The sequence below is a fragment of the Eulemur rufifrons genome, chromosome 17 (genome assembly GCF_041146395.1).
Source record: "Eulemur rufifrons isolate Redbay chromosome 17, OSU_ERuf_1, whole genome shotgun sequence".
NCBI lineage: Eukaryota > Metazoa > Chordata > Mammalia > Primates > Lemuridae > Eulemur > Eulemur rufifrons.
Window position 1 is genome coordinate 40526973 of NC_090999.1, and position 25465 is coordinate 40552437.

The 25465-nt window shown below is 32.8% G+C and overlaps 1 protein-coding gene across 2 annotated transcripts in view; it reads left to right on the forward strand.

Moving 5' to 3' along the window:
- Positions 1-25465, forward strand: part of IPO11 (importin 11) — a 172434-nt gene that overhangs the window by 43174 nt on the left and 103795 nt on the right. For both annotated transcript variants that reach the window (XM_069492182.1, XM_069492183.1), the window contains 10 exons: positions 1852-1910; positions 3822-3870; positions 5744-5814; positions 8806-8998; positions 9675-9827; positions 11143-11186; positions 12651-12741; positions 15102-15149; positions 15648-15753; positions 18668-18794. In XM_069492182.1, the coding sequence (XP_069348283.1) occupies positions 1852-1910; positions 3822-3870; positions 5744-5814; positions 8806-8998; positions 9675-9827; positions 11143-11186; positions 12651-12741; positions 15102-15149; positions 15648-15753; positions 18668-18794 (941 nt within the window). The remainder of the gene's footprint in view (positions 1-1851; positions 1911-3821; positions 3871-5743; positions 5815-8805; positions 8999-9674; positions 9828-11142; positions 11187-12650; positions 12742-15101; positions 15150-15647; positions 15754-18667; positions 18795-25465) is intronic.

Below are 25465 nucleotides of genomic sequence, written 5' to 3' on the forward strand. Positions count from 1 at the left end.
GGCATTACCCTAATGCATCACTTATTTTAACCAAACAGTAGATGCACAAACTCCGAACTGCCTGTGCTTTTTGGTAAAACCTATTAACAAATGTGTGAATGATTTTAAAGGACTGCTGACAAATAAAATCCATTCTACAGGGGAGTGGAGATGGTTTTGTCATTATTCTTAAGACATTAAAAGGCCTTGGACTGAAATGTTTACTCAGAATTAGAAAATCTGATATATGTTTATATATACAAAACTATGTATATAGCAGTATATTTAATAATTAATTTAAGAAATTTTCAAGAGTACTTTTGATTGTAGGGTTTTCTTGCCTTATTGATTTCAAAACCTGTCTCTTGACAAAAAGGATGTAGCTTTACTCTCTGTTAGCCTGCCTTAATCTTTTCATACCTGTCCATCTCAGAGTCTTTGATACACATTAGCTTTTTAAAGTCATCTTGCCTTGGAAAATTTTGTTCTGTCCAGCTATAAGTTTCTGTCCTAAAATGAAGAAATACTTAGGACTAGAAATTTTGTTATGTGTAGGCTTTATCTGAATTTACACCTTTGTGAATTTAGTATGTTTTGCACATACATGTGTTTATTATTTCATTCTACAAATTTATAGGTGCTTGGCACTGAGGAGACAGACATAATAAAATGATCACACAAATACATGTAACATGATGTCTGTGATAGGGACCTTACAATGTTATGATAATTGATAGTACTCTCAGAGAAGACTTCTCTGAGAAAGTGATCTTTGAGCCCCTAGCATAAAGGATAAATGGAAGTTAACTAGGTGATGAAAGGAGAAAAAAAGCATCTTCCTAGGTAACATGGACCAACGTTCTGTGGTGAGAAAGAGCATATCCAGAATAGGGGACTCGATTTGAATTCTGTTTCCGACTGTGATGATGCAGTTACTTCTGAGTTGTATATATAATTGATTGTATCAAAGTGAAGGTCTTGTAGACAGTTACATTCTAAACCTAATTTTAATATGTTGCCTTTTGACTTCACCTTATGAAAAGTATCTAAATGATAATTCTTTAGTAATACAGACAGCAGTGCTTATTTAATGAATTAACTTTAAATTCTGTCTCTTATCTTGTTATCATTGTTGCTAGATTGTGCTAAGTGTTTTCACATATATCATTGGGTTCTTTAATAACCTCATGAAGTAGGATTTATTAACTACATTTTACAGATGAGGAAAATGAGATCTAGAAAAGTTGCCTAAAGTAATATAGCTGTGTACAGTGGAACAAGGATTTAAATCTAGCTCATACTTCAAATCTGTTATCCTGCTTGTTTCTCTGTGTATGCTAATTTGTCAGTGTTAATTCATAAAATGTCTTACTTACAATTGAGCTCTATAGTCTATTTCAGATTTGGAAATAGAGCCTAATTTTTATGTGTCTTTTAGGAGATACTGTATTTCCATTAATATAGCTTAAAACTGAATGAAGTTTTTGGTCTGTGTTGAGTCATACCTTAAAGTTTAGGCACTAATAATTATATAAATTAAATCCTACAATATAGTTTGAGAAACATGAGTACTAACTTTTTTTTTTTAAGTCTTGCCCCTCCCTTTCCCCCATTAGTGCTTATGATAACTGAGTAGAACACTGCTTTTATGAGTCAGAAGAACTAGGCTTTAGCTCCGTTTTCCCCACTAACTACCCAACCAAATGACTGGGGGTTACTTTTCTTTATGGATTATTAAATGAGAGGATTAAACCAGATTAACCTCCAAGATTGATTAGGTTTTGTGATTCTGAATCTTTATTGTGATTGGGATTTTAGTTGGATAAAATATGAAGAAATAAAGTTCAAATAAAGCTTGCTTTTACTTTTCAGTGCTGCGTAAATTAACTGTTAATGGATTTGTGGAACCTCATAAGAATATAGAGGTGATGGTAAGTGATAGAAGTAATTTATTTGTGACTTTGGGAAAGTGTTTGGTATTTTCCTGAATGTTTTAAAGCGTGTTCTTATTTGACATTAATTCAAAACAGTTTTTATTAAGTGACCATCTAGTTGTTTTCTTTGAGGGTTTTTTGTTTGTTTGTTTGTTTTTTTACCATTCTTGTATGTTATAGTGTATTTTTAGACTTGTGGTCTGTTTTCATTACATCAAAGTGGCTGTTGTATGAAAGAGAGGAAATAGGCCCAGGATATTCTTTAGATCTAGTGGTACATCGAGAGTGTTAATTTTATTTTATTTTTTTAAGAGATGGGGTCATAGTCACCCAGGCTGATCTTGAACTCCTGGCCTCAAGAGATCCTCCCACCTCAGCCTCCCTAGCAGCTGAGACTACATGTGCTTGCCACTGCTTCTGGATAATTTGTTTTCTATATTTTAGAGATGGGGTCTTGCTGTGTTGCCCAGGCTGGTCTCAAACTCCTGGCCTCAAGCCATTTTCTTGCCTCAGCCTTTTGTTAATTTGAATTTAAATTAAAATGAACTTCTATTAATTTGAATGCTATTATGACATTACCAGGTGAATTGTAGACAGTTATTTATATCCTTGATATTCCTTGTATTTGTTTTTATGTATTTAAAATGAATTTATTCCTCTGATTATAACATTAATACATATTTTTCACAATCAATTAAAAAATAAATGTATAAGAGAAGAAAAGCCTATTGATAATCCTATCACAAATTGTGATGTATATTCATTGTTGGTATATAGCCATCTATTTTTTCTCCCATCGAAGTACTAACCAGGCCCGACCCGCTTCCGAGATCAGAGGAGATTTTTTATTTCCTCCTTGAAATGACAAAGAAAGAAAATAAACAAAGGAAGATGTTTCCTAGTGTTTTGATGAATCAGAGGATGGATGCTCTGAGACTGAGAGTGGCAGTAATGATGATGGTGAAATTGATTATATAAGTAAGATCTCAGACTCTAAGACTTCAGATGATGATATCCTGGTTGAATTTTCTCAAACTCCATAATTGATTAATGAATGATATATTCCTAAGGACAAAAAGAAAACATGGCATCTGAAGTTAATCATTGCGTGGGAAGGCCTTCATCATCCATTATATTGTGAATAAACCTAGACCATCCCATTTGCTAAAAGGGCTAAAACATCTTTTATGATGTTTATATATCAACATTCATTGATACAAAGAAGTCTATTGCATTTAAATAATAAAAATTTTAATAGTTTTTCATTTATTCCTTTATATTTCCTTCTGTAAATTATTCACAACATCTCCTAAAATATATTTTAAAAATAAGGGTCCATTAGACTCAGCTGGTACATGGTGATGGCTTGTCTCTTCGGTTTCTGAGGATTAATGTTTCTAATACTTTAGGTTAAGGATGTATGCTTCAAATAATTGGTGCCATTTATTCACTTACTATTGCCAAATGCTGTTACTGAGTTCTGGGATAGAGCATTAAACAAAGTTCTGGCTCTCAGGAGCTTACTATGGTCCAGTGGGAGGAGCCAAATAATAAACAAACAATATTGCAAGGGGTTATAAGGCCTGTGAAGAAAAATTATGCAGAGTAAGGAGAATAGAGAGTGTTTATTGAAACAGAATGCTTAATAAATAATTTATTTATTGCAAAGTTACTTATGTAACAGAAATGAGATATTAAAGAATTGAAATACTATAGTTATTTTCCTGTGGAAGACTTGTTTATAATAATGGTGAATTGTTTTTTACTTCATTTAATTTTAACTTATTTTTCTTCAGCTGGTTTTTAAAAATGGTTATGATAGATATGTTTTGGTGTTTCTGATAAAACTACAAGGTAAATGTTTATAACTGAATAAATTGAGACACTTTAAAATATGTTCTTTTCTAGGGTTTTTTACATGGAATATTTGAACGTCTAAAACAATTTCTGGAATGCAGTAAGTACTTCTATTACAGTTGTTTTTACTGTAGAATCCTTATTAATAGCTTATTTAGCTAGGATTAATGAAGGATTAATAAGGGTTAATGAATCCTTATTCATTAATAGCTTGTGCTCTGCACTTGCAAATCTCCAGAAAGTGTTTTGCCCAACCCCTCTGGGTGAGTTCTTGATGGCTGGAGAGATCCTGTAGGTGGCTAAAATTAGTATCTTTATAATTAACTTTCTGAAGTTAAATTGTAAGGTTAGTTTTTTTTGTTCATATAGAATAGGCCCCTTTTATCCTCTAGGGATACCATCCAAGTCCCCTAGTGGATGCCTGAAACCACAGATAGTACCCAGCCCTGTATATACTATGTTTTTTTGATTCGAGAACTGAGACAGCCAGGTAGCATACACAGTGTGGGTATGCAGGACAAAGGGGGAATTCATGTGTCAGGCTGCACTGAGCAAGACGGTGTGAGATTTCCTCAGTATATTCAGAATGCAATTTAAAACTTAAGAATTATTTCTGCAATTTTCCATTTAATGTTTTCAGGGCACAGTTGACCCCAGGTAACTGAAATGATGGAAAGTGAGACCGCAGATAAGGGGGAACTACTGTATCTATCTCATCCTGAGAGTAGAGGAAACCTTTTTTTAAAAAATCTATTTTTTGTCCATTCCTTCTTCTGTATTTCTACTGCAGCTTTTGTTTTCCAGGCAGACAACTACAACAGTCATATATTTAACAAATATTATGTGTAGATTATATGCCCAGTGCTGTTAGACTTCTTGTAGACTGTATTTCTTTTAGTATGTTTTACCTAGCAGTATGATATAAATTTTCTTAAGTGGCATTTTCATTTTATAAATCCCCTTATTCATTAACCTCTACTGGCTTACTTTTAGGATCCTTTGTAATCTACTACCACACATAAGAGAATTTAGCATTTACATTTGTGTTGTATTTTACGGGCGGTCTGTTTGTTACCCACTTTTCTTCCATGTGATTGTAAGCACCTTTGCTTAGGACATGCACATGTGCATGCATATATATATCATATGTCGTATATATATCATATGTCTCATATATAGCTCCTATGTATATATATCTCATATATATCTCATATATATATCATGTTATCTGAGGACTTCCTACCCTGAGAGGGTATCTTGGTCTACTCAATTTTAGGGAGTTGCTGATTGTTTTATGTCAGTCATTTTCAATTTAGTAAAAACATCCCAGACACTGTCCTGGGTACTATGCATGCAAAGATGAATAAGACAGCTTATATCATGTAGTTCATTTTTCTAAAATGGTTATTTTTCTCCGGTCTTCCCGGTGGGGGTAGCAGAAGGAAGAATAGAAGTCCTTCCAGGAGAGGAGAATGAGATAAATGACCTAATGGAATATGAAGAGTATCATTAGAGAGCAAAGTAGTTGATGGGCTGATATACATTATTTTGAATGTACAGAAAAATTATGTCAGAAATTATTAGAAGAAATTTGTCAGAAGGTATATGAAAAACGATAATGACCATGTTACTCTTTGAGTTCTTTGTTTTTACACATTTTTGTTGCTTGAAAACATTTCAAATATGATTGAGTTGTTAAAAATGTGATTTATGATCCATAGCTAAAATTGCTGCCCTTTTACTTTAAAATGGGTTCAGTTCATATTTTAGGATTAATTTATGTGATGTGGCATCAGAGATTACTGTTATTAAGTGCAAATCTTAGAGTTGCTTTTTAATAATGAATTCATAATACAAAATATGCAAGAATATAACTGGCAATTTTATTTTTGGTAAAGTTTTGGTGATGTCTTGGTTGTGAAATTATAGAATATTATCAACTTGTACTAACATTTGAAATGTATTTTTAACAGGTAGAAATATAGGTACAGATAATATGTGTAGAGATAGACTGGAAAAGACCATCATTCTTTTTACTAAAGTGGTAAGTTTTCTTTTTATCTTAAGTATGTTTTCTCAAATATAATACATTCAGATTTAGAATGGAAAATGATATTTTTGTAACCATACATTTCACTTTAGTGAAAGGAAACTTATGTTCTCTATAGGAAAGCTAAAAAATTACTTTTGTGTGCACTTTAGAATTCATATAATTAAATTTATATACCATATATCATAGTGTATAGGTCACTTTGGTGTAAAAAAACAAATCAAATATCAGAGAAGTTGATTTCTCTAAAGCTCATTATTAGACCCACTGGAGAAAGCAGAGATGAAGATAGCATTTCAGCTGGAGATAGATCACATGTAGCGGGCAGTATAATACCAGAAAGTCAGCATATTCAGATTGACTATCAGATTATCATCATCAACATCAAACACCTATTGAGTGGAATTACATGGGTGCACTGTGCTAGGCAATGCATAAAAATTTTTTTATAAAATTAAGGTGTTTTTTTTTTCTTTTTATTTTTTTGAGACAGAGTCTCGCTCTGTTGCCCAGGCTAGAGTGCCATGGTATCAGCCTAACTCACAGCAACCTCAAACTCCTGGGCTCAAGCAATCCTCCTGCCTCAGCCTCCTGAGTAGCTGGGACTGCAGCCATGTGCCACCACGACTGGCTAAAATTAAGTTTTATAAACCACTGATTTTTATGAAATTTTGGGCTTGGAGGATTGGGAAAAGCACAAAGAATTGGGGTGTAGCAATTAGGAAAACCTAGCTTGAGGGCTGCTCGTACTAAAATAGGTACTGACAATGGGGCATATCTAAATCTGTAATCTATTTTCCCTTTTTCTCTGAAGATTCAGTAATGGGGCTGGGATTGTCTGTCCCTGGGAGGAGAAAGGAGCAGAAAGGAGTTGTTTTTATTTTTGTGTTTAGGTAGTTGTTACCTTTAGTTTCAGTTGCCATCATTTCTCATGTACCAAATAGCCTCAATAGCAAAAGCCCACCTAATCTTCCAAGATCCAGCATGGAATTGACTAAGATCCTTTCTGTTAAAAAAAAACACAAAGCAAGGTAAAACAGGATGATATAGTCAGTGGGGCTGTGTGGGTGTATCACTGATACTTGCCTGCATCTCTGCTACCAACAGTCCGTGCTTAATATGTTATGTTAATTACATAAGTAAAATTTAAAAAGCATTTTTTAGAAGGCCTGATTTAAGACATTGATTATTGAGCAACTTGGTTTCCAGTTCTTTCTTTTAGTTCTTACTCAAGGTAATGATACGGATAGATGGTATCTGTTATTTATTCTTCTTTTCAGAAGAAGTTGGAAGAAATTTCTTTTTTTTTTCTTTTTGAGACAGAGTCCTGCTCTGTCACCCTGGCTAGAGTGCCGTGGCTGTCAGCCTAGCTCACAGCAACCTCAAATTCCTGGGCTCAAGCGATCCTACTACCTCAGCCTCCCAAGTAGCTGGGACTCCAGGCATGTGCCACCATGCCCGGCTAATTTTTGCTATATAGTTTTAGTTGTCCAGATAATTTCTTTCTATTTTTTAGTAGAGACGGGGTCTCGCTCTTGCTCAGGCTGGTTTCAAACTCCTGAGCTCAAACGATCCACCCGCCTCGGCCTCTCAGAGTGCTAGGATTACAGGCATGGGCCACCGCGCCTAGCCAGAAGAAATTTCATTTATGAAATTCATATTTATGATCTCTAAGACTTTATCAAGGCTTTTAAAATTGGAATATTTCAAACATGCCTCCAAATAGAATTGAATAACTTTTGAGTATCCACGAGATCATCACTCACCTTCAACGATTATCAAAATGTGGTTGTGGTCAATCCTGTTCTATCTGTATGCCTTCTTTCCCTCCCACCATTGCTGGTTATTTTAAAGCAAATCCCAGTATTATTTGTAAATATTTGAGTATGTGTCTTTAAGCAGTAGGGTTTTTTTTTTAAATGTAATATGAACACAATGATCACATTAAAAAATAGTAGTGACTTTTTAACATCATTTAAATATCTAGTCAGATTTTAGATTTCTCTGATTGTCTCATTAATTTTTTATAGTTGGTTTGTTTGAATTAGGATTAAAATACTATGAGTTCCCTTTCCCTCCTTTTTTTTTTCCTTTGCTATTTATTTGTTGAGGTAACAGGTCATTTCCTATAGAGTTTTTCATGTTTTGGATTTTATTGCTTATATCCTCTGTGTTATTTACATGTTCCTTTGTCCCCATGTGCTATTTGACATGTTCCATTGTCTCTGCACTCCTCCTCCTCCGATATTTCTTAAAAATTTATAGTTAGATTTAGAGGCTTGATCACATTCAGGCTTTTTTTTGTGTAAGTGGGATAGGGCTGTCAAGAATACTTTATAGGTGGTACTGTGTGTTTAATACAGCATGACAGGAGGAGGCACACAGTGTCTGGTTGTCTCTTTTTGCATGGTAAGATTGATGAGTGAGCTATCAGGGTTCCTCAGTAGCTTTCTCCTATTGATTTTAACAGCCATTGATGAGTGCCTAGATCCATTATTTGATTAAAGGTTTACGAAATGATGGCATTCTAATTGTATTATTCACTTTACATTTATTAGCTGAAATTCTTCTATAAAGGAGAAATCTCCCTCATCTACTATTTGATACATCAAAATACAGTTCATGCAGGAAAGGCAGGATAATTTTTTAATTCTTTCCTTTTATCTATTACTTTTTAAAGGCCTATCTTTTATATACTTAAACTTTTTATATCATATTTATTCATAGTTAACAAATTAAGGATGAGGTGGGTCTGTTTTGGTCCCTGTACTGGAAATAATAGAAAGTTCTTGTTATGAAATATAGTCTTACGTAATCCGCATTGTATGATGTAACCCAGGAAACATTATAGTACATGTAAAACTATACATGTACTCCCTACCAAGGTTCAAAACTTGCTAAATGTTTATTAGTAAAGTTCTAATTGGAGCAATTCTATTCCAGTATGAATTTGGGGATAAAACATTTTAATTTTTTTCTTTATAGCTGTTGGACTTCTTGGATCAGCATCCCTTTTCATTTACACCTCTAATTCAGAGATCACTGGAATTTTCTGTAAGCTATGTTTTTACGGAAATTGGTGAAGGCATTACATTTGAACGATTCATTGTCCAGTGCATGAATCTTATTAAGATGATTGTCAAAAATTATGCTTATAAGCCATCCAAAAATTTTGAAGGTAATGTTTTACTGGTAGTTTTTTTTCTTTATTTTAATGTAAGTGTTAAGTAATTGGTACTTTTATGTATGTTTTTTGAAATGTATTTAAAAAATAAACTGTTGCTAGGACATGAAATAGTGATAAGGATTACAGTCTTTAATATGTTTATACCAACTTTTAAAAATTATATAGTGCATTTAGTAAGCTGTTTTTGTAGCATAATAAATTGGTTGAAGCTTAGGGACCTTAAGAATTAGGTACTACAGTAATCCCTGCAGCTCATGTTTCAGGCTGTATTTATTTGAATAATTAAAAGCTTTCTCTGACTTTATATAAAGTAGGGGTAGCTTCTAAACAGGTTAAGTTGTTTATTATTTGGAATTCATTCATATGCATGTGTGTCAAGATGAATGAAGAAGTCTCGTAGGAGAGAGAGAAAGGCCTGTGAGTTAGTCATCTCAATATGCTGTGATAATAGAGCATGGTAATGTACAAGTTGTGTGGTAAGATAGAGACAGAACTGATGTGGGTATGTTATAAGTAAATGAAAGAGATTTGTTTATAATAAAAATGAAGATTATACACAAGTGTATCTTTTTCTCTGAGAGTATATTTTTAATTTATTTAAGCCATATAATCCAATTTAGGTAGATTGTTTGGCTGTTCAATTAACTTGGGGATTTTATTTTTCTAGATAGCAGCCCTGAAACTCTTGAAGCCCATAAGATTAAGATGGCATTCTTCACATATCCCACTTTGACAGAGATATGCAGAAGATTAGTCTCTCATTATTTTCTATTAACTGAAGAAGAACTGACAATGTGGGAAGAAGACCCAGAAGGCTTTAGTAAGGATTAATTTTTTAGTTTTAGCATGGATTTCTCCTCTTTCTGTCAATAGATATCTATTTGAATGACAGGTATATTAACATTGTATTTTAATATAGCAATTTTGATTTGGAAATTTTGGATTTTCAAAATTAACTTATTCTCTACAACTAGCAGCTTGTTCTTACTGAAAAAAAAAACCATAAAACAACAACAAAAAATTAACTTATTCTCTCTTTGTTATCCATTAGAACAAAATGAGAAGCAGGAAATGAATGACTTGTTTAAATATGATGCAGAATTTTGTCCAGAAAGACACCTTTTTTAACTTTTAGATTCTCTTACAAATGTATCATGTAGTTTCAGATAACTGCCTGTCTCTGTTAAATCAGGTCAGTTTCTACTTTGTGATTCATTCCATATTATTTTTTTATTTGTAGAAATATTTGCCTCAGAAATTTGGAGTGTTTTTAAATTTTTTTTACAGATTTTTTTCAATCTGTTTGAATTTTAGTAATAGATAAATTATTAGCATAATTCTGTTGGGACTCTTCTTGTAGAAAATCAAAGAATCACATGTCTAGAAAAGTGTTTGTGAGTGAATTCTTTCGGCCATGGTGGGACATAGGCTAGATTGTAGCCTGTTCTTACCCGTTTGGCTGAATGTCCTTGTGTAGATACACGCATATGTTTCCTAATATTTTAAGAATGCCTTAAACTTTTTGGAAGATTTATCTTCCTCTTCTTTTTGTTATTTAGAAATAATTTTAGTTCATTTAGAAAATGCAGCATTGCACTGCCCAGTGCATCCTTTTTTGCTTTTGCTTTTTCCTAGCTAAAATCTTATCTTTCGATTTGCATTCTGTATGCAGTACATTTAATATTGTAACTTGAAGCATTGAGTCTTTAGAGTTGTAGAAGTCCTAAAGTATTTTACTTTAATAACAGATGCAGGAAATCTTTGAAAAGTGTGACTAATCATTTTAACTTGTGAAAAATGATTACTGTATTGAAATGAAATGATTTTTAGGATTGTAGTGATATTGTATCAGGTCGTATCAGATGCTCTGGAAGTGACAAGTACTTTGAGCTTTCCTGAATAATTTTTAATGAAAACAAGAATGCTTGTAGATGTAATAAGCAGTTGGTAATTGTGAGATACACGGGTGTGACCTCTAGCGTATAGTAAAGAAATCTGTGTAAGGCCTATGTTCCTGATTGATTTTAGTGTTATGTTTAAAACAATTCACAGAAATATTATACTGATGTTATCCAAATCTTTGTTTTTCAAACTGAGGTTTTGAAAACGTCATTATTGCGTATTTTTAATTGCAGCAGTGGAAGAAACGGGAGGAGATTCTTGGAAATATAGTTTGAGGGTAAGTATTGAAAGAAAAATCAATAGAGGAAAGATTAATGCTTCTAAAGTTCTTAATTGATAATGACATTGAAGATTTCAAAACATTAAGTCAGGTAGATAGGAAACTGTTTATAATTGTAAGAAACTTTATATTTGAGAGGAAAGTACTTAAATTATGAATTTTGATCTGAAATTTCTTTTTGTTAACTTGAGGATTTGCAAACTTAATTTTTCTTCATTTTTTAGTTGAATTGCTTAGGGAATAATTGTCAATGTACAAATGAAAAATGTTTGTGAAAGTAAAAGCTTCCACTTTTTGACTGGAATGTTTTTTTCCCCTTCTTAAGTATTTCATTAATAAAACTTCTTTTGATATGTTATTTCTCTTACCATCTAGTGTGAGTCTCAGAGACCAGCCGATTGCTCTCAGTTACAGGATGCTTTTAAAACACATGTATTAATATGGCAAACGTTTTACCTTTAAGGAAGATTTACCAAATGTGGTCTTTGAGCTGTTCTTTTTGTTAAGACTTGTGTTTACATAATTTACATTATTACCATTGGTTTTCTAAAAATGTATCTTAATGATTTTACATTCCATAAGCTTATAGTTGTAAACCAGATAAAATATTGGTGATTTTAAAACTTGAAAAAATTTCATTCCTTTAATTTTTAAAACTTTCTTTTACAGAGGTCAAACATACTAAAAAATAGAGAAAATAATATCATTAGCTCTTCATGGTAGTCCAGTTTATCACTTATCAAATCATGGCTAGTCTAGTTTCATATAAGCATGTCACCCCTTCAGCTTACATTATTTTGAAGCAAATATCTGGAATGACATATCATCTGTACATATTTCTGTATGTATATCTATAAGTTTCTTTTTAAAACATAACACACAATATCTTAATTATTTCTTTGTATTATGAATCCTTTAGCGATTCAATACTTTTAAGAACCAAAGCAAATCATTCTTTTATGTAGCAAATGGTGATATCTGTTACTGTTCATGCTTGTTAAGGGAAATAGTACTTTATATGGTAAATTGAATTCATGAATTGCTGTTCTTGCCTATTATATCATTGCTGAGAAAATATGTAATTTTTAACATATTAAATCTTGGGCAGTTATTTATATGATTGAACTATGAATATGGCTACAGAATGTTCTTTTAAATTTAAAGTATGATTAACTTCAAAATACAGACTGTTTGCTATCTGTGGTTATAAGTTTTTGAATGCATAATGCCAAATGATTGAAATAAGGAAATAAACTTTCTATATGTTATGAATTAAGTTATTATAACTTGATTTTCTTTTCCATTATATTTGTTAGAGAAAATCATAATCTTTTTTTAAAAGTAAAAACTGGAAATATTTTCAAAGCTTTAGGATTTTAAGAATGAATATTCTTTGCTTTATTGTAGAATTAGTAGATACAGAATAGCATTGTTTGAAATTTGTCTCTTTTCTCCTTCCAGCCGTGCACTGAAGTCCTTTTTATAGATATATTCCATGAATATAATCAGACTCTTACTCCTGTACTTCTAGAAATGATGCAAACACTTCAGGGTAGGATATATTTTGTGATACTTTGATTTACTGATTTAATAAATCAGTTAAAATACTCTGAGTGCCTACTATATAAAATGCTCTATTTCCTAGGCCATATTATCGATATGAATTTGAGAAAGGCAGAATGTATTTTTTCTTGAAGGGGTAGCATTTGAGATAGATCTTGAGTTACAGTTTGAAAGATAGTTAAATTCTGCTGTCATAAACATAATAGTAACACAAGCAAAACAGCAGTCATATTGCTTGGGGAAACTGTCCAGAGCATGTTGTGAGAAGTAGTGAGAAATGGTGAAAACAGTATGTTAGCCTTTGTTAGAATGGTGGCAGTGGGAATGGAAAGAAGGTGATGGATTTAAGAGAAAATGATGAAGTAAATTTTTGGTACTTGATCGCTGTGCTTTGTGCATGAGTAATTAATTATTTAACTATTAATTAAGATTGACTAATGATTTCTGACTTTTCTGCTAGACTTTAAGTTCCAGGGGGCATTGATAACATCTGTTTTGTTCATACTTTGTTCCCCCTGCCTGGCATACCCAGTAATTTTTTGTTGGTTGATTGGCTTTTGCCAATTGATTGAATGTGCTGGGCAAGGGAAAGTGATCAAAGATGATCCTGAACTTTTGAGTCTTAAGGACAGTGAAACAGTTATCTCATTAGTACTGGTTGGAGACAGAGATATACTTTTGGAGTGCAGGTATATAAGGAGCCTTGGGAGAAGTAAAGTCTTTCAAGGACAGACCTGAGATTTTCACCTATAGGGAAATGAGGAGGTGAAAGGCCCTACAAAAAAGCCAGATAAGACACTATCCCAGAAGTATGAAGAAAGATATGGAGGTGTATTCTGGAGAAGAGCATGTCAGAAGTGTCAAATGCTTGTAAGAGGCAAAAGGCAATGGATTTTCTAAGAGAATTGATTATCCAGTTGGTTGCTGCAGGAATCACATTGTAAGGGATCAAGAATTGAGTAGGGGATGATATAAGATAATGAGAGAATTTCCTGGAGGGAAGGAGATTCCTGATCTTATTTGTAGTAAGAGAGTTACTCACCCTTTAGGCTTTTATACTCTCAAAAGCCTAGTAGAGTATTTCTGTTTAAATTACAAGCCAAGGGAAATATGTAAAATCATTATGTTAATTTTTAAAGATAATTTGAACATTGTTGTATTTCAGATGAGTTGATCTGCATTGTACAATTAGTTATAATTTCTTTCTTTTTCTTTTTCGTTTTACATTCCTATGAGCTAGGGCAAGTTACTGCTTTTTCAGTGCAGGATTACAGATCCGTAAATTTGTAATATGCTGTTTACATTGCTTTTTTTTTTGATTTTTGAACATTATTTCTGTTTTCTCCTACACAGCCTATTTACTGTTTACTTTTTAATTTTTGTATTTTTAAATTTTTTCTTAACCTCCAAACGCCCATTTACTTTTTTAGACTACTGTAGGAAAGGATAGGCGTTTCGGTTGCACTTTGATAGGGTACTGTCTGCTGGTAAGGTTTTCAGTGATTTCCGAGCTTCATTTTCTTTCTAGCTCTGGAGCAATTTATTTATTTAGGGCTGTACTTATTCTAGCTTATTGGAACAGTGAGCTTAAGAATTCTTATTTATACTTCTCTATAAAGGTCACAGGAAAAAAACAAAATCTTATTTAGCAGCAGAAATATGCTTTGATAAACTTATTAGAAATTGTTCTACTCTAAAAAAATATATTAATACTTATTAAGTAAATTGTGTTTTCCATGTTAACCATGGTATCTTCCTTCCTGAATAGTAGTAGCATAGAAACTCCCAACATTTTATCCTAATATTTCCATGTTTCATAGTGGCTGTCACCTTTCTGTTTCCACTTTTCATTTTACTGTCATTCTTTATCTAGTGTACTGTCATAACCAGGTTTATTTTTTCTGCTTAGAGCTTCTTTTATGAATTGCTTATTCTTGTTCTTTGCTTCTTTTTTCCTGTTGTGGGATTCATCTTTTATTCTTTCTTTTAAGAATTTTCACTTATAATAAGGGTATAAAACAATAGGGTATAAAGGTATAAATAGGGTATACGGGTATAATAAGGGTATAAAGCAATTTGTGATATATATTTTTCTAGAATATTGCTTGTCATAACATTTTCCAAATATGTTATAATGGTTTGTAGTATTGTTTATGGCTTTAAATATTGTACCTGTGTTTTGTAATGGTGATGATAATAAAACTTAAGACTTTCCCTTTCTATCTGTATGCATATTTAATATAATGAAGCATGTACTTAACTGAATTGGGGAACTAATAATTGTATTTAAATGAAATATATTTTTTAAAAAACTGGTTTTATTTATTTTTACTGATACTTATTTTTTAGGGCCCACAAATGTGGAAGATATGAATGCACTATTAATTAAAGATGCTGGTATGTTAAACTTAAACTTAGTTGGTGTGCCTAGGGAAAGACTTATAAAGAAGTGTAATGTGAGGACACAAGGATAAGTAGAAGTTAGCTGTGTGAGGGGAGGGGAGAGCTGTTGGGTGGGAAGAGAGTTCCAGGGGATGGAATAGTATATTCAAAGACTTGAAAGTAAGAAAAGTAAGCACACTTAGAGTTTGAATAATGACTATTTTGGTTTAACTAGAACATAGAGGTTAAGGGGTTATGGTGAGAGATGAGACTAGAGATAAGCAGGAACCAGATTATAAAATACTGCATCCGCTTAGAAGCAGATGTTATTTTATAATTTTAATAATTTGACTTAAATATTTCAGAATAAATTTTATTTTCTGTTTGAGAGTACTAAGGAGTATTTAGGAAAAACATGAAATGAAGTAACTTAGTGTTTCAATGTAGTCCCTTTGGTTTTGTTTCTTACATATATTATGACCCAGTATCTGAAATCTTTAATTTTTTTCTTAGTGTATAATGCTGTTGGATTAGCTGCTTATGAACTGTTTGACAGCGTTGATTTTGATCAGTGGTTTAAAAACCAACTTCTTCCAGAATTACAAGTCATTCACAATAGGCAAGTATAAAATTTTATGTTTATTTTACACTTATTTTACCTTACTGATTTTCTGATGAATTGAAGAAGGCATTAAAATTGCTTATAATTTTAAAAAAATTGTACTATGACTTAGTAGGTAATGTCTAGTATAGAAAGGAGTAAGACTTGTGAATTTTATAACTGAAATATAAACAAAACTATTACATTACTTTATTTCAAATGTGAATTGTGACATCTAGGAAGTATTTGACTTCATAAAAGATATTTTGCAGGAGAAAGGAAGTAGGACTTTACGCAAAGATGAGGGAAGATGGAGGTCTGTGAGTTTAGAAAGAAACTATACACAAAAAGAAGACAATTGGATACTTAGCAGGGGCTATGCCCAGTGTCAGAAGTAGCCTAACCAAAGTAACATCGATGAAAGGTGACTGTCTTGGAATCAAGGGGAGGGGAACCTGCAGCCGTGGGGCACATGTGGCCTTCTGGGCCCTTGAATGTGGCCTTTGGACCGAATCCAAATTTCACAGAACAAATCTTTTCAATAAAAGGTGTATAGCAGAGAAAGATGAAGCTTTTCTTGCCTCCTTTGGTGCTTAAAAATGAAAAATCTTGAAATGAGAAGGCCATAGGTTCCCTACCCATATGAGATGGCAAAAAGCATTTGAATATACTTTAGGTTCTTACTGAGATGCCTAATTCAGTAGTACAGATTCATATTATAAACATTTAGAGCCACAGAACTGTATACCTGGAGATGCTTTAAAAGTTATTTTAACCAGGAAGTAGCTATCTATCTCTTTAGTTATTCACTAAAGAAATATTTTCAACACTTGGGATTTGCAATGTTCTATAGAGCCAGTAGTGAATAAATAGACTCTACCTCTGCTCTAGGGAGCTAGTGAGCCTTTGATGGAGAGAAAGCTTTTCATTTCAGACAAATGTGCAGTTTAATTGTCCTTAAACCCAGAGGCTATTTAGTTTAAGACCTTCATTGTCTGTTATGAAAGCTCCCTATATATGGCTATTGAGCACTTGAAATGTGCTTAGTGCAATTGAAGAATTGACTTTTCAACTTTAATTTAAATTGAAAAGCTGAAGCCATGTAAAATATGTATTGATTACAAGTTGAAATGATAATATCTTGGATATATTCAAAGAAAAGTTTTATTAAAATCTCACCTGTTTCTTTTTACGTATTTTAGTGTGAGTACTAAGGAATTTAAAATTACATATTTGGCTTGCATTATATTTCTACTGGACAGAGCTGGTCTAGTCTAGTGCTTCTCAAATTTTAATGTGCATATGAATCACCGGTAATCTTGTTAAAATTTAGGTTCTGATTTAGTAGGTTTGGGTCAAATCACGTATCCCTATCTTACTCCCAGAATAATGAATGGTGCCGCTAGTCCAGGCACCACACTTTGAGGAACAAACAGACCTCTAATTTTAACTCTGCTTGGAAGTGCCTATGACCTTGGAATTTGACCTTTCTGAGCTTTATTCTCTTTTATCTGGAACAGAGAGTCAAATGTAATCCTCAAGTTCTCAATCCAGAAATTGAAGGTTCTGTGGTTCCTTTACTTCACTCTACAAAAGTCTTGTTACTTCTGCCACTGTGACTTGGTTTTTACAGTTCTTACCCCTGGAAATGGCATTGTTTTCACTTTTTTACCCAAATACTGTTTACCTTAAAAGCCTGTTTAAATTCCGTCTCTCTGCCCGCTCTTCTCTTTCTTTTCTGAAACCCTAGTATACTGCTTTGCATTTTTTAATTCTTTTAGATGTGTTATAAACTTTTGGGGGATAGAAAATAGTTACATTGTTTTATAACTTTAATGAGCAATTTTTTTAATGTGCTTGATCAGCCGTCTTCTGAGGTTATAGTTTTCTGAAAAAACATGGTGTATTTATTAGCTTGTTCCATTTATACCCAGAAATTAATATTTATCATCTTACCACTGAAATCATTGCTCTCCACCCCAAGACAAGGTCTCTCTGTCACCCAGGCTGGAGCATAGTGGCATGATCATAGCTCACTGCAACCTCAAACTCCTGGGCTCAAGTGATCCTTTTGCCTTAGCCAAGTAGCTAGGACTACAGGCACATACCACCACACCTGGTTAAATTGTTTTTAAAAAATTTTCTGTGAAGTTAGGGTCTTGCTGTGTTGCTCAGGCTGTTCTCCAACTCCTGTCCTCAAACGTTCCCCCCCACCTCAGCCTCCTAAAGTGCTAGGATTACACGTCTGGCCTAAAATTTATATAATATCAAGATACTTCGTAAGTAGAATACTTGGACACAAATGTTTTGAACTTAATGATTTTTCTCCTTGCCTAAAGAGTCTTCATTTCCTTTAGCAAAGATGATCACAGAGAAAGAAATTTATTTACATGTTACTGCAAATGTTTTACAACTTTTAAAATATAAGTCATTATTTTTGTAATCTGAGTCACATTCTGTAATTGGGTACCTCTTACAAAATCAGAGAGCTTAGCTGAAATCAATAAATTTATATGAATTTTTAAATTTGTTCTGAAAATCTTATGGTATTAACAAAATTGGAGTAGGAAAGTGAATACAGGAGCTTCTTTATTATTAAGTTTTTGGGACTTTCCCAGCTTTAGGATTTGGAACATGAGCACTATTTTGAGTTCCTGGAGAAACAAAAGTGGACTTGGTTTTTAGGTACCTATCTATGTTACAATTCTTTAATGCGAAAGAATCAAGGTTACAACATACCTGTTTAAGGAATCATTTATTTAGATTGGATCTTTATTGTTAGTATTTCATACCATGGTATATTTAGAAGAAGCTTTTAAGGTCTTTATAAAAAAATGCAGATTGCATTTCTTACTATATTTTAGATTTAAGTAATGAAATAGACCTCTTAAAATATTTAACATTCTAATTTCATGATTTTTTCTTATCTTAGGTATAAGCCACTGCGACGCAGGGTGATTTGGCTCATTGGTCAGTGGATTTCTGTGAAATTCAAGTCTGACTTAAGACCCATGCTATATGAGGCAATCTGTAACTTGCTTCAAGATCAAGATTTAGTGGTATGCTCCTTAATGTCTTAAAAGAGTTATTTTTAAAGTTTAATCTATGCTAAACTTCAAGTTCACAAGCAGTTTATATTTTTATTTAGAATGTTTATGGCCTTTTACTGCAGTAGTTATTCCTTGGTGAGCAGTTTGATTTGAGGGTAGAAAGTCGTTTGATAATTGTTTGCCCTCCCTATTACTAGCCATTGAAAAAAAATTAAACTCTACTAGTCCAAATGACTTATAATTTCTTAGTAAGAAAAAAAAGCAGTTTTTTTTAAGATCTCTTAATATTACATATTTATTTTCTTATTCAGGATAGACTTTGTCATTGAGATAGCATCATAATCTGTTTCACCCCTTTGATTATTTGTGCCTCATTTTTAAAAATTATTTTAAGTCTTTGGAATTATTGTTTCTTTTAGGAATTTTACTTTATTTTTGGTGTTCACATAATATTCTTTATTTTGTGTTACTGAAAATTTGATAGTGACTTCTTTGTTGCTTTTCCCCCCTTCAAAACAGTAGGTTTGCTGCTTTATTATATAAGTCAATTATTTATAGGCCTATGATTTTAAGAAGTTTAAAATTATAAAAATGTATAGAATTGTTTTCGTCTTTTTTTTTCGCCCCCTACTGGTGCTTTATTATATGACTGAGTGAATATGTTAGTGACTTAAAATGCACTTTCTTTTTCTTGGACTTAACTTTGACTCTAGCATAGTGTTTTAAAACATGAATCCAGTTGTCTTTTCCTGACTTGCAAACTGTTGTAGGTAAAATTAAGTGATCCCTGCCATCCACCTCCTTCACTGAATTGTGCTAAGATCTCATCTCATTTCTCAGTAGTTTGAACCCATCTGATTTTTTTTGTAGTTTGAACCCATCTGATTTCCCTGCTTTTCAGCAAACACGTGGACTACACTTTTCTCTTTTTTTACATATGCCATAATAAATAAACTACTTGTAGTGTTCACCGAAGTAAAAATATAATTAGAAAGGTAAATTTGTTGTAGAAACATGGTACATTCCAAAGGCAAATAGGACTGATCTTTGAATTTTCTGCTTAAATATTATCTACTTTGTGTACATAATTGAGAATTTATTTTAAATATCATTCTATAATTATTAAATAGTATTAAAATAAGCATGGGAAGTCACAAGGGAACACAGTTTTATTTTACTATTTTTAAGTTTTTAGAAATTCATTAATATAACCTCGCTGCTTCTAAAATCACTGTTTTCTGAGATTAATTTACTTCTGTTATAGCTTTAGAATAAAACATAAGATTTAAATTTTTTATTTTCCTAGTAGGAAATATTATTTACTCTTCTGTCAGAGTTACCAGAGAGGATATTAAAGATTTATCAATGTATTACGAAAGGATTAAATTTCAGTTAGGTTTTCTTTGGGAAATAGAGAAATTTCTTGAGTCTTATGCTCTTTTTATAATAAGTCTATTAGAGAAGAAGAGAAAAATGAGTTATTTTGCCTAGGCTTTTAAAAGCAGAACATTATTTCTATCAGGTATCAACAAGTGTTATTGGAGAGAAAGCGTTTCATGGCCAGATAAGTTTGGAAAACTCTGGGCTGAATATTCAAATAGGCCTCTTTACTATAGGAATGGTGAGAACCTTAAAAATGTACAATTGCATTGTGACTATTCAAGATGACTAATACATTAATATCTATGTAATACACTTTGAAAAAATGCCATTTTTGGTTCAGCTTTTGCCCTTTTCCTTTACATCTTTTGGTGGCTAGATCTCATACTGACATTTTTTGCGTTTGTTTTATCATGTCACCGGTATTTTGTAATAAATTTTTAAGAAGACAGTGTTTAGTAAGGTACCAAGTTAATGTTGCAGACTTTGGCCTTTTTAAAAAGTATATTTAAAATCAATAATATGTGTTATACTGTTTTAATTTCAACCTTTGAGAAATCCTGGCTAATGAAATGTAGGAAGATACTTTTTACATACATAAACATACATACAACAGTGTATACACAGATTTGACATGTATGTGTATATATATGTATAAACATGCATTTTTATTTGTAGACCACATGTATATACACATAGTGTATACATGTGTATATCATGCTAAGTAAATTGGTAAACACTGAGGAAAAGTTAGAAGTATTACAAATAAACCACTATTTGCATTTTATTTCCCTAGATCAAACAGTAATGTTAAACTGTCCCATAGCTATCAGAGGTAGAGAGACATACATACTCTTCCCAGTGGCCTTTGATATTATATTTATGGAGTCCTATACTAACTGGAGAAGTTGCTTCCTTCAGTTGCTACACTGTTTCCACTCTGTCTTAAGCATGTAGATCTGGATGAGTCTGAATCCTCTCTGACTTTCAGAGTCTGCATTCTCTTGCTTGGGTGCTGCTGTTAGGGAGTTGGGATAGATTTCATATCGAGCAACTGCAGTTGTCCACGTGGTTTCCTTTTGTTGTTATAAGGAGACTGGCTATCACAGAGTAGAAATAGTTTTTAATTTTTAACTCTTTAAAAGTTAAGAATTTTGTCAAGGAAAGAGAAAAATGCAGAGACTGACATAACAAGCACTTTTGTGCTCATCACCCAGTTTTCCACATTTTTATTTTAAGATTTTTCCACATATATATTTCAAATATTTAAGACATCAAACACTACAAATTCAGTTTGGATCCCTCTACATCTTTCCTGTCTCATTCTTTTGAATTTGTTAAGCAGAGGTTTTTAATTTAATACAGTCAGATTAAATTTTTTAATACTTTTTGTTTCTATTTTAAGAATTCTTTTATTCATCTTTGGTTCTTCATTCTATCTGGAATTTATTTTTGAACATGATGTGAAGTAAGCTTCCGTGTTTTATTTTTTATAAGGATAACAATGCTACAATGATTTATTGAATAATACATAATTTTCTTAGTGGTTTCTAAGGCTGTCTCTGTCATATTCCAAGTTTACATACAGCTGTGGGTTGCCCCCTCATATTATAGCAGATTCAGTGCCTATGGCAAGTTTCCGGTTTGAGAACACTATTTCCATGTTGTAAACTAGAATTACTAAATTTTAGGGGAGAGGAACCTTCTTTTCCCAGGGCTACAGATGATTCTGTAACCAGAATACTTTGTTTATATACTAGCCTTCTTTAGGTTTTAAGGGTTCTGTACTAATTATATCTTCAAATTTCAGAAATTTGAAATAAGTTTTAAAAAAGTTTTACAACCTTCAATAAAACATGAAGTAAGCTACTAGAAAATTAACATTAGTATAATCTTTCACTTTTGTAAGAGCCTATATAAGATTTAAACTTTGGTGTGACCAGAAGGTCTATAGTTTGAGGGTGTGTGTGGTTGTCTGTGAAGCAACAAATGGCCATCTTCGTGGGCAGGTTGACTGTCAGTATAGAAATACAGTCATGCATCACTTAACGACAGGGATAGTTTCTGAGAAATGTGTCCTTAGGTGATTTCCTTGTCGTGCAAACATGATGGAGTATACTTACACCAACCTGGATGATATAGCCTACTACACACATAGGCTATACGATATGGCCTGTTGCTCCTAGGCTACAAATCTGTATAGCATGTTACTGTACTGAATACTGTAGGCAGTTATAACACAGTAGTAAGTATTTTTGTGTCTAAACATATGTAAACAGAAAAGGTACAGTAAAAATATGGTAGAAAAGATAAAAAATGCTTATCTCAGGGTGCCAATTTGTAAAAATATATGTGTGTGTGTGTGTGTGTGTGTGTGTAAATAAATAAAGATAAAAAATGGTAACTCGGTGAGTTAGTGAGTTAGCGGTGAATGAATACGAAAGCCTAGGACATTACTGTACACTTAGGCTACACTAACTTTGTAAAAAATTTTTTTCTTTATAAATTTATCATGGCTTACTGTACCTTTTTTACTTTATAGAGTTTTAAAGTTTTTAAATCTTTTTGACTCTTTTTATAACAAAACATAAACGCATTATTCAGATGTGTAAAAAAATTTATTTCTTTATATCCTTATTGCATAAGCTTTTTTTCTGTTTTTATTTTTTTTACTTTTGAAAATTTTTGTTAAAACTTAGACCCAAAGACACACAGCCTGGGGCTACATAGGGTCGGGATCAGCAGCATTGCTGTCTTCCACCTTTACATCTTGTCCCACTGAAAGGTCTTCAGAGGCAGTAACACACATGGGGTTGTCATCTCCTATGATAACAATGCCTTCTTCTGGAATACCTCCTAAAGGACTTATCCGAGGCTATTTTACAGTTGCCTTTTTTTTTTTTTTTTTTGGGATTAGTAAAGAGTACATTCTAAAATAATGATAAAAAGTATAGTAAATACATAAACCAGCAACATAGTTGTTTATTATCAAGTATTATGGACGGTACATAATTCTAATGTGCTATACTTTTATACTAGTGGCAGTGTAATAGTTTTGTTTATACCAGCATCGTCACAGACACCTGAGTGATGTGATGCACTAAAACATTACAACATTACAAGGGCTATGATGCTGCTATGCAATAGGAATTTTTCAGCTTCATAGTAATCTTATGAGACTACTGTTGTTATGTATTGTCTGTTGTTGACTGAAACATCATCATGTGTTGCATGATTGTAGTAAATTTTTAAAAATGGGAAGTTACTTAGTGGAGTTTAATAAAGGACTTTCAGTGGCATGGACAAGACTAGCAAACCCTGTGTGTACTGTGGGAGGTAGAGCTGGGATCTGGGAGAGATATTGCAAGGTGCATGGAAATTCTCCCATCTTTCCACTCTTATGCCTTTTATGGATCTTTCAAGTTTTGTCAATTTTTCTGTCTTAACGGTTTTTATTTTTTCTATTTGCCTATCCTTTGTATCTCAAAAACACTACTAAAGGTTTTAAACTGTCTAGTTGGTGTTTTGAAAGATGCCAGAATGAATTCTGAGTTCCATTATATTCACTGAATGTAATTTTCAAAGGAGATATAAAATAATCTGTGCTTGAGACATGAAAATACTAGGCAAATCTAAAACCAGTAAGAAAAGAAACCTTAGTCTAGTCAGTTTCCTGCAGTCAGTTTTGGGTTTGTAATTAATATGTCTGGTATCCACTACCTATGAAAATGAGCATTAGAATTATTTTCTTAAAAGGAGATGAATAAATTGAAGGTGTTTTTTTTGTTTTTTAAGAAACATATATGTATTTCAGAAGAAATAATATATATATCAGATTGTTTATTTGAGTGATCTTGATTTTATTGCAGAATAGAGAAAAGAAAAAGTACCTAGTTATATGTAGTAATAGTAGTAGTAGGAATGTATAGGATAATATAGGACAATATTATTCATATTAGTATCTCTTATGCCTGGCCTGGAATCAAGTCTTAGAAAATGTTTATTCAATGGCTTAGGAGACAGGGATAGGAGAGAATCTAAGAATGAGGATGGCTTTTTAAACAATTAAATTATGAAGTCATTTTTATTTCTCAGATTATTATTTCATATCTACCTTATTTATATTTTTTTGGTGGTCTTAAGACCTGGAGACACTGCCATTTCTTTCTGGCCCTAGCACCGTGCTCACTGCTTTAGTCTGTAGACTGCCTTCACTGCTGTGGCCAGGATGTAGAAGTGATCAGGCATTAGGGTAGTCCGAGTCCACCTAATTATCCCAAGGCACATTCATAGTGACATCTGCACGGAACTGTCTGGTTATGCTCACCTTTGTAGCAGTATTCTCTCGAGCTAGTGTTGACCTATGTTTCTTGCTGTTCATGTCTCTGTTGCTCTCGTGCTTTGGGGATCCTTCCAATGTTTCTGATATCTTAATGGCACTTGTTCTCCTAGTATAGAATTAGCCTGTTATTTTTTAAGGAATTTCCTGAGGTTTTATCTGGAGGTAGGGGTAGACTGTCAGGCTGAGTTTGTGGTCTGGATCCAGTTCTGAATACTTAAGGTTTCACTCACCTTCAGAAGGTCTGGATTTATTCTATGAAAAATCATGTTTAGAGTCTTGCTAAGGGAGGTTTTATGTTTCGTTTTCTGCATTTATTTATGGAAGTATTTCTTGAACAACTGGTATCCTGGGAATGTGTTAGACTCTTCTACCAGTCTTTCAGCACACTCCCCAACTCTTCATTCTATAAATTTGGGTTTTGATTTTTCTCCTCCATCACTTATGAGTTGCTGCCAAATTCATTCTATTGGTTTGTGGTAAGTACCGCCTGTTTCTTTTAAAGCTCAGGAAGAATGGATTTTGTTTTTATTGTTATTTGTCGTATCATTTTAAATGCTCCTCAACTTTCTTAGAAAGTCTGTGTTTTTTTTCCCTTATGATCTGGCTTTCTGTTCTTACAGTTAAACTGGAATGCAGGCAGGTCATCTCAACTCATTTCACCTTTTTCTCTGCGTGTAATAGGACACTGACTTCCCTTTGTTAGCAAGGAAGATACATCTGGTTTCTTTCAAGTGGCTTTTGTTTTATATACTGGCTTGCATAGAGTTTATGGTTAGGAGTTGAGTGCATCTTTAGAATAAATGGTCCTTTTGGAGAGGAAAGTCAGGAGAGAATTGAGGGTTAGAGTGCTGACAGTTCGTTTCTTGTTTCTTTTTTGAAGGGCTTTTCTGTCCTGGTGTCTGTGAATTAAATTATTAATACAATGCTTGTTGAGCACTTGTTGTGTACTAAATGCTGG